This window comes from Solanum verrucosum, unplaced genomic scaffold (assembly GCF_900185275.1).
Source record: "Solanum verrucosum unplaced genomic scaffold, falcon-dt-bn FXZP01000235.1, whole genome shotgun sequence".
Classification (NCBI taxonomy): Eukaryota; Viridiplantae; Streptophyta; class Magnoliopsida; order Solanales; family Solanaceae; genus Solanum; species Solanum verrucosum.
Window position 1 is genome coordinate 3,770,408 of NW_026019948.1, and position 10,134 is coordinate 3,780,541.

At 37.0% G+C, this 10,134-nt stretch overlaps 1 protein-coding gene across 5 annotated transcripts; it reads right to left on the reverse strand.

Moving 5' to 3' along the window:
• Positions 1 to 321: 321 nt before the first annotated feature.
• LOC125813584 (protein NETWORKED 1D-like) lies at positions 322 to 8,304 on the reverse strand. Of its 5 annotated transcripts, none has more exons than XM_049493068.1 (4): positions 8,066 to 8,304; positions 4,444 to 7,490; positions 2,497 to 3,303; positions 322 to 1,691 (listed from the first exon to the last, which is right to left on the reverse strand). In XM_049493068.1, exons 1-4 carry the CDS (start codon positions 8,166 to 8,168, stop codon positions 585 to 587), a joined length of 5,064 nt encoding a protein of 1,687 aa, XP_049349025.1. In that variant the 5' UTR covers positions 8,169 to 8,304; the 3' UTR covers positions 322 to 584. The 5 variants fall into 5 exon arrangements, with proteins under 5 accessions (XP_049349025.1, XP_049349026.1, XP_049349024.1 ...); XM_049493069.1 differs by having other exon boundaries at positions 2,497 to 3,228; positions 4,369 to 7,490; XM_049493067.1 differs by having other exon boundaries at positions 2,497 to 3,228; positions 4,084 to 7,490.
• Between the last annotated feature and the right edge of the window lie 1,830 nt (positions 8,305 to 10,134).

Sequence of the window (10,134 nt, forward strand, 5' to 3'; positions counted from 1 at the left end):
ACGATTTTTCTTTTTGTAGTTAATATAATACTTTTAGCGACGAAGCACTAAATCGTCTTTGTATGCTTTTAGAGACACACATTTAGTGACGACTGAGTGACAAATTATTTTTCGTCTCACAAGAATTTTAGTGACGAAATATAATTTATAAATGACGAAATCATTTGTCCCTGATAATCGAATTTGTTGTAGTGAGAAAATATTAACAGTATCAGGTTTCTCAAGAACTAACTGTTTTTTGACAAGTCAGGTTACCTAAGAAATATAACAATAGGTAAAAGATAATAATTATCGAGACCAATCAGGTTTGATCCAAATCCATGTTCAAAAGTAACTGAGGTTGAAGAAATATGTACAGGGACAACCCAATTATTTGAGACAAGCTTAGAGCAATCACGAAAACATTTGTAAATAAAAAGGCTGCATCTTTTAGCTGGACACGAATATACAACAAATTCTCTCCAAGAGGCTAAGGTTCTGAATATATTCATACCGAAACTATTAAAAGTAATATGGACACAAGTGAAAAATGAACTATAAACTAGTTAACTAACATATGTAAACTGCACACCTTAGTTAAAACTTCAATCTCCCTGAGTTGGAGGCTGGATGCATGCACAAAATGATGCTTTCTTTCGCTTGTTGTTGCTTTTCCTAACCCCGCCATAGAGATAATCTCGTAGTAGAACCCTTCTTTTTGTCTCCGGGACCCTACTATTTCCTTTGCTTTCATCGTTGAGTTTCAGTAAAACAAACTGCAACTTCTGAACTTCTAATTGCAGCCGCCCAATTTTCTCAGATATTCTCCGTGCCTGTTCTGAATATCTCCTCCTACTAACATTTCCAATCTCTTCAGACTCCAGTGCAGATTTCATATCAGCAGAACCAAAGCTGTCTTCCATGTTCTTCATCAACTTACCAGTAAGATCAAATAACTTGTGAATAGCAGCCTCAGCTTCATTTAGCTGTCCTTTGAGAGTGTCTGATTCAGCTACAGCTTTACCCCTTTTTCCCTTCTCAGTAATCTCAAGTTCCCTCTTCAAGTCTAGTACTGTGATCTGAAGGTTAGTTAATTTCTGCACATCAGAATCAAGCCTCTGTAAGACCCTCCTCTTGTTTCCCTCTTGAATGGACTCTGTTGATCTCTTTGAGATGTTCAGTTTGCCCTCATCTGAATACTTCTCACTTAGCACATCTGAGGCAGGACGTTGGCACTTTTTCTTCACTGATATAACACGTTTATGGAAATCAATATCATTTTCAGCATTTGGAGTATCATCCAACTTTGCTTTACCAGCAGTAGGACTGGTAGTATCCCATAGGTCAAAAACTAGATTATCCTGCTCTCTCCTGCCATTTCTATAGGATGAACACTCAGATACATGGTCAAGCATGATGTCCTTGGTGAGGATTCCGTTTTCTGCCTCAAAGATTTCAGATTTAGGAGCTGAATTTCTTCTATGTCGGCTACTCTCTGACTTTAACTCCTCAATTTGTTGCATTGCAGCCTGTAGTTTGCTATGCATGTTCACATTTTCCTTCACCACAAGCTGCTCCATTTCAACCAATGTCTTCTCAACAGCTCGAACCCTTATTTCCAATCCATGCAGATCAAAAAATGCATCGGTTGTCACTGCATTTTCATTGTCTTTCAAACGAGTGCTGTCATCTGTAGGAGCTACTACAATGTCCTGAAAATAAGCCAAGATGATAATCTTTATCTCACATATACAAGGAAAAAAGAAAACCTTAATTTCTTCATATTGATAGGTCTAAATCTTCAAAATAACCTTTAGAATGCAGTGCTAAGTCTGCGTTGATCTAATTTCTCGAAATTTCATATTGCAGAAGCATCATGCATGGGTCCACTTTTGTACACAAATGTTTACAATGTGTCTCGTATTTTTACCCTACACTATGAGATTTAGCGTCACTTGGGGAAATCAAGCTTCTTGTCACTAAATCCTAGGAAAAAATAACTAATTCTGATCATCATATTGTCCATGCCAAATATCGAGGTCCATCACATATTAATTACTGTGTCTATGAAAATTAGCAGGCTCTTAAGATGTGTTCACGTCATTGTTAAAAGTACGATGTATGAAACCAACAAACCTAAGACTGCTTAAAGAAAGTATTCTAAGGCAACCTAGACAGGATGCAACATGATTTAGGAGGAAAATGCAAGATGGGAAAAAACAGGGCCCTGGTGACGAGAGTACCATTGCAACTTACCACACGGATGGAGAGGAAAACGGATGATACAACAGTTAATAAATTCACGCGATACAATTGAGAATGTATCTTTCTACAAGTGAGGAACAACTTGTGGCATATAATACAGAGACACACATACATTATACATATCACATATCAGTAGCCAATTAGCATTTTAACGGACAAGATTAATTTCAAAAGCTTTCTAATATGATATTACTTATTTTACTGTCCAGCTAAAAGAAGTCAAGCAGGGGACATTAATGTAGAAGCAGTTACCTTTGTGTCCTCATTATCAGGCTTTTTGGGTTTCCCATGCAAATAGGAGTGCTTCTCTAGGGATGATATGCATTGGCTCAAAGAGAAGATTGCAGGTCCATATGCAGCTAACTGAGTGTTAAGGTCTTCATTTTCAGTACCCAAAGTGCTCACTTTTTCTTTCAGAAGTTTAATATCCTTATCCTTTGAAGTGATTTGGACATCAAAGCTTTGACATGCTTCTGCAAGCTCATGAATCTTCTGCTCATAAAGGATATGGTAGAACATCGAGACCTGCAACTCGCCTAAAAGCACATCCATCTCTAACTTCCATGTCTTAATCTCATTCAATTGCTTCTGGAGCTCAGAGTGCAACGCTTCCTCTTGCATCTTTAGCTTTTCAAGCTCACCACCTGATTGCTGAAGCCCTTCCTGCAATAGCTGACTGGCCTCAAAAAGGTGCATGTTTTCTGTGCGCAGTTGGTTACTGTCAGCACACAACTTTAGGATCTTCTTTTCTTGGTCCTCCATAATTATTTTACTCCCAATAAGTTCTCTGCTCAAGTTCTTCAAAATTTGATGCAATACAGCTTTCTCAGTTTCAGTAAGATAAAGCTTTTGTTCCATTCCCTGAAGCTCAGTGTCCTTCTCAGACAACAGATCTTTGCCAACATTTACTTGAAGATTGAGCTGATCCGTCATACTTTTAACAGTCTTCAACTCATCTTCTGCCAACTGCAATGCTTTTGCCAGGTTACAATTTTCAATTTCTAGCAGTCCCCCTCTGTGATCTTTCTCCCTTATTTTCAATTTCAGTTCTTCACTACCCTCTTTGAGTGTAGCAACTTCACTCTTCAAAATATGATGTAACACAGCTTTCTCAGTTTCAGTAAGATAAAGCTTCTGTTCCATTCCCTGAAGCTCAGTGTCCTTCTCAGACAACAGATTTTTGCCAACATTTACTTGAAGATTGAGCTGATCCGTCATACTTTTAAGAGTTTTCAACTCATCCTCTGCCAACTGCAATGCTTTTGCTAGGTCACAACTTTCAATTTCTAGCAGTTCCCCTCTGCGATCTTTCTCCCTTATTATCAATTTCAGTTCTTCACTACCCTCTTTGAGTGCAGCGACTTCATTCATCAAAATTTGATGCAACACAGCTTTCTCAGTTTCAGTAAGATAAAGCTTCTGTTCCATTCCCTGAAGCTCAGTGTCCTTCTCAGACAACAGATTTTTGCCAACATTTACTTGAAGATTGAGCTGATCCGTCATACTTTTAAGAGTCTTCAACTCATCCTCTGTCAACTGCAATGCTTTTGCTAGGCCACAATTTTCAATTTCTAGCAGTTCCCCTCTGCGATCTTTCTCCCTTATTATCAATTTCAGTTCTTCACTACCCTCTTTGAGTGCAGCAACTTCATTCATCAAAATTTGATGCAACACAGCTTTTTCAGTTTCAGTTAGATAAAGCTTCTGTTCCATTCCCTGAAGCTCAGTGTCCTTCTCAGACAACAGATTTTTGCCAACATTTACTTGAAGATTGAGCTGATCCGTCATACTTTTAAGAGTCTTCAACTCATCCTCTGCCAACTGCAATGCTTTTGCTAGGTCACAATTTTCAATTTCTAGCAGTTCCCCTCTGCGATCCTTCTCCCTTATTTTCAATTTCAGTTCTTCACTACCCTCTTTGAGTGCAGCGACTTCATTCATCAAAATTTGATGCAACACAACTTTCTCAGTTTCAGTAAGATAAAGCTTCTGTTCCATTCCTTGAAGCTCAGTGTCCTTTTCAGACATCAGATTTTTGCTAGCAACTACTTGAAAATTGAGCTGATCCATCATACTTTTAACAGTCTTCAACTCATCTTCTGCCAACTGCAATGCTTTTGCCAGGTTACAATTTTCAATTTCTAGAAGTTCCCCTCTATGACTTGTCTCCATTATTTTCAATTTCAGTTCTTCACCAACCTCCTTGAGTGCAGCGGCTTCACTCTGCAACGCCAATAATTGCTCCGATTTGAAATTCGACTCCTGGATAATAATTGTTTTTTCAGCATCAAGAGCTTCCACCTCTAATTTTATTTGCTCCAGCAATGTGACAAGAACATTCATCTGAATAGCCCTCCGATGATTTTCTTCCTCAGTTCTGTTGAAGGATTCTTTAGAAACTTCAACTCTATGAAAAATATGGTCAAGATGTACTTGGTCTTTCCTGTCCTGACATGCATGGTTTGGAACAATATCAAGAGCCTTCAGCAACTTGAATATCCCATTTCTCAGAATACTAACTTGATCAAACAAGGATGTCATTTCCATTTTTTGTTCAACATTCTTCTGCTTTAAATCAGAAATCAAAGTTTTAGAAAATGTAGATGCTTCAAAAAGCTTCTGATACTCACCCAGCAAAGAAGAGCCCATTCCTTCAAGATCTTGGGAAGATGTCTGTAAGGTGAAGTTGAGAATGTCAGACTCAATAGCTTTTTCTAGAAGCTTATCAAAATCTTGCTTTCTTAATTGACATTCTTCCTGCAAAACATGCATTTCTGATTCCATGCCAGCCAACTGTACCCCAGTCGTGTGGACAAAACTGTCATGTTCACAGTTTTTTGCATCCAAAGAAACCCACAGCTCTTCAAATGCACGAAGTGTCAATTCCTTCTCTTTCTCCAAGGTTGAATGTCTTTGTTCCAGTCCTGAATACTTTCCCTCTAGATCATGCAGTGCAATTTGTGCAGCTTGCAATTGAGAAAATAGATTTTCCTTTTCACGACCAAGATCTGCTTTCTCTTTGACTAGTACATCACATGATTCCTCTAAGCTCTTTGATTTTACCTTTAAGCTTTGAAGTTCCGCATGAGCATCAGAAAGGGAATTTTCCAGAACAGTATTCTTAGCTGAGACTTCTTCCAGATTCTCAATTGTTACCTGTAACTCACTAGTTAAAGTAACTTTGTCATTGAGAAGTGCAGATTTGTCCTGTAGAAGAGATTGACAAGAGTCTTCTAATGCCTTTAAACTGCCTCTCACAGCTTCTAGTTCAGCACTCAAATCTGACAGAGAGTTTTCCAGAATGGAGTTTTTCACAAGAAGCTCTTCGAACACTTGTAGCTTCTCCAGAAGAGCTATTTTTTCACTTCTTTCCCTCTCACAGGTTTCTCCAAGATTTGACTTTTCACGTTGCAGCTCCTTCACAGATGATTCAAAGCATTCTGGATCAAGGCCCACTGCCTGCACCTGTGTCACAATAGATAATAGTTTCTTGTTATGATCATTAAGTTCTTCCTTAAGGCAGTAGATTTCTTGCTGAAGAGCATTTCTTTGGTCCATTCGAAGCTCAACCTCTAGCTCGAGTTTCCCCTTCGCTTCACTTAAGCTGGATATCTCATTTTGCATATCCCTTATGGATATAGCTGAAGATACATTTATTTCACCAAGGCTCTTATTCTCCTCTTTAACCTTCTGGACTTCACCCAGCAAAATTTGATTATGCGTTTCTAAGTCCTTCAACACCTGTAACCGATTCTGAAGCTCTGAAGCAAGAGCCCTCATTTCTTCCTGAGCTTTGGCATGAAGATGCTGCAGAGTTTGGAAAGCAGTTTCAGCCTCAACAAAACGCAAACGTTCTTCTTGTACACAAGTCCACAACGTTCCCAGTTCCTTCTGCTTTTCTGTAAGCTCTTGATTTTGCACACCCATCTTCAGTGTCAGAGATTTCAGCTCAGAATGAAGAGATTTATTGGATTTTTCTAACAAAAGGCAGCGCTCTTCTGCATCTTCTAACTTGGCAACTCCGTTATTGATCTCTGCATTCAACCTTTGGGACTCCTCTTTGGCACAAGAAAGCTTATGCTCTAGAGTGGAGATGGTTTCCAAGCATTGCTGGAGCTGCAGAGCTGCAGCTTCTTTCTCCCCAGTGAATTTTAGGATTTCCTGTTTGAGAAATTCAATCTCATTTTCTGCTTTTTCAGCTCTCTCAGTTAATTTTTTGGCATCTTCTTCAGCACACTGCAATTTGTTCTCCAGATTTGCTATCATCTCAAGAGATTGCATGTACTGCTTAAGAGCTTCATCTTTTTCAGCTGCTACATTTGCAAGATCTTCTCTTAAAGTTTGGCCTTCAAGTTCAGCCTTGCTAGCTCTTTCACCAACTGCAACAGAGTTCTCTTGTGCATGGGACACAGTATTCTCCAACTCAGAAATCATGTCTAAGGACTTCTGATACTGCTTAAGATTAGCTTCCTTTTCAGCTCCCAATGCAGAAAGTGCATCCCGTAAGGTCTGGGCTTCAACTTCAGCTTTGCTTGCTCGTTCACCAAATCCTCGGGAATCTTCTCTGGCACGAGAAACTTCTGACTCCAGGTGAGATAATTTCTCCAATGTCTGTTGGTACTGGATAAGGCCTGCTTCTTTCTCTGCTTCCACTTGGGAAAGTGCTTTCTTTAACTTCAGAATCTCCTCAGATTCAACCATGCGCTCTGAATCTGGAAGTGCTCGAGTTTGGAAACTGTTGCTCTCATTGGTCTGCACTACTTTCTCGTCTGCCTCACTAAAATTCAGACCCTTCCTAACCCTTCCGTCAGCAAACCTTCCCTGGTCTCCAAACAAATTATTGCGCTGCTTGAATACTTTTCTTTTCATCACTGAGTGTGACTCATCTGTGAATCCTCCATTGCTCTTGAGATCATGAGTATTAGATGCAGCGACTCCAAGAGCATCTTTCTGCAGCTCTTCAAGGTCAAAAAGACTAAGCATTGGCGATAGCTCTGGTGTTTGAGGATCAGAACCTGCAGGTGAATCATCTCCAAGTCCTAAATCTGTCATGGTCCGGTGGGCGTGCCGGATCACACCAGTTGCATGATCATATCTTTCAGCCAATGCACGGTATGCTCTATAGAATTCTTCTACAAATTTCATCAACTCTGGACGTTTCTTATAGTACATTTCTGCTCTCCTTGCAAAAGAATCAGCATCTTCATTTATGAGTTTGATCATTCCTTTAACCTTGACATCCATATCTAGCAAAGTGAACAACAATTGTATTAGCAGTAATTCAGAAACACCATATAAGAAAGAATTACTTAAGAGGAAAAAGAGAATCCACATTTTCATGGTTGCTGAATCATTTCAAGAAATGTTATATTCAAAATCTATAAACTGACATGCACAATCGTTGAGGTTTCAAGGCCATCTAGAGCATCTTAAGAATCAAACAACAATTCCACTTTGTGAATAACAGATGTCACTATTTATGCAACTCTTTTTATACTGGTAACATGATGTTACCATTTCTGTAATCTGATGGAGATCACGCGAACTTCCATAAAAAAAAAAGGAGTAGTACATTTGATCTAACTCACCAAGAGCTCTCCCCAATCATATCCACAACGACTTAAACAATAATGAATTCATATTGTACATGGGCAGGAAATCAATGCTTCATGCTAAGTAAGCTCTCGTTAAAAGGAAACGAAGGTCGAGCTAGAATAATTAATTCTTCCATTGATGAAAACTTAGATATCTCCTAAGATAACTCTAGCATAACCAAACAATGAAGGAGTTGTACACAACCAAAGAAAGAAAACAGCAGTACCTGTGAGATTCTCCTGAAGCCATCTTGAGTTTTTGGGGCTGATATGACTATCCCACCACCAAGAGTACATACGTCGAGAATCTTGATGCGACAAAGCAGCCATCTTCCCAAGTTTATATTACAAATAAGACAGATTTCTCCTCAAATTCCCTCCAAACTCAGCAAATGTAAGCCAAGGAAAAAAAATATGGCTTTCCAAAACAAATATACTATAACTTTGAACACCCAATTCAATGCTCACTGATCGATTCTATAAGTCTTGTTCTATATTAGTCCCTGTAGATAACAACAACAAGAAGCAAAATATTAATGAACAAAACAACACAGTTTAAAATGAAATTTTGGTCTAGTCCAAGAAACTTTAACATAAAAAGCTGGTATCAAATCAAAATGGTCTCTTTTAACATGAAAAATTAAGCAAAATCTGCAGATCACTGAATCAAACAAAGGGGAAAAAAACTAGGTTAAATAGTTCCTTAATCCAGAAGCAAAAGTCAAAAATCATAGATTGAATAAGAATTAACTAAAATTCCATAAAGGGGTTGACTAAAAGTCAATAAAAACTTGAACTGAACAGATTTTAGCTACAAAAAACAACTGAGATGATCATGGAGGAAAATCCAAATTACCATGAAAATGAAATCAAAAGTGGGATTATCAGCCGCAAAAGTGAACAACAACTCCTTAATTACTTGATTTGGGTTTTTCTAAATCAACCCATTTTTGCAGTTAGATCTCTCTGGGAAAAAAAAAAACTGGCTCTTTGATACGCTTAGCTGTGATTATACCTACTGTTGTATGGAGGAGCTAAAAGTGTGTAATAGTATAGGAGAAGAAGAAGAGGAAAGCAAGGGTAAAAGGACAAGAAAGAGACAAAAAGTTGGCGCAGTTAGGAGTAACGTCAGTCCAATTTTATGTTTCGACTTTATCTGATATTTATGTTCTTTAACTTTTTATGTGGATATATAGACTATATTCCTACAAAATTGAATAACTAGGCATGCACGTCATACTTGACACCCCCTATGTGGCAATTAACATATCCTATGTGACGTTCTACGTACGTATAATGTGCGTATTAACCTGTTCAATTTTATATAAATTTAAGTGTTTATTTATACACGGTCAAATTAAAGGTATAAAATTATCTAAAACTAAATTAAAAGACATATTTATATATTGGACTTATACCGCGAAACCGAGTAAATGACGAGATCAACCTTGGGATTTAGAAGATGCCGTTGTCTATAATGAACCAAAAGTTGACTCTAATAAATGCGCATCTATTCAACTCTTTTCCAATTTTATAATGGTTACTAATTTTAATTTGCATCACCTGAAATTTACTAAATAAAAATATTTTTTTTGATATAATTTTTTTTATTTTTTTAAATTAAAGCCTAACATATCTAGTTAAGGACGAATAATTCTATCCCTTCAAAACTATACAGTACTTCCGACTTGCCTAGCTCCCCAACTTATAAACGTTAACAAGAAAGTCACTTAAAAAAAGAAGAAGAAAGTTGCGTCAGTAAAATGTTAACGTTGACATAAGTAGACAATGGACTAATAAATTATGCGCAAAAATTAAATGCATCGTTGAAAAATGATGAAATAAACCTCTTTAAAATAGTGATTTAATTTACTGGTATAATATTATTTTAATTATGTAATTTATTCTCCCTTCTTTTCAAAAAATATTCAAGAAGGAATTAATCTGTCTTCCAAAATTATCTTTGTTTACCTAATCAAGAATCTCTAATTAATTTTTCTTTAATCAGGATAAATTAGTAAAACACTTATTTTCTTGGATTGAATAGTTTCTCTAAGGATTATATCAAAGTTAAACACATTATTTATTTTGGAACGAAGCGAGTAATGAATAACTTAATTTTTTATTATCAATTAATACTAATTATTAAAAATAATGTTTTTACACTATCGATATAATTTTTAGTTATAATATGTAATGAACTATTTTTTAATATTACCAATAAAATTTATTTATCACTATCTTTTGAGTGATCAGATTATATAAAGTGATGATCAATACTCCTTCATTCTTAAGA

Bases quoted from the DNA above. Each gene is read 5' to 3' on its own strand.
- LOC125813584 (XM_049493065.1), bottom strand. From the start codon at position 8,168: ATGGCTGCTTTGTCGCATCAAGATTCTCGACGTATGTACTCTTGGTGG. The intron at 7,491-8,065 runs GTACTGCTGTTT...TCACTTTGCTAG, and splicing joins GCTTCAGGAGAATCTCACAG to ATATGGATGTCAAGGTTAAA. The intron at 1,692-2,496 runs GTAACTGCTTCT...GCTTATTTTCAG, and splicing joins CTGATAATGAGGACACAAAG to GACATTGTAGTAGCTCCTAC.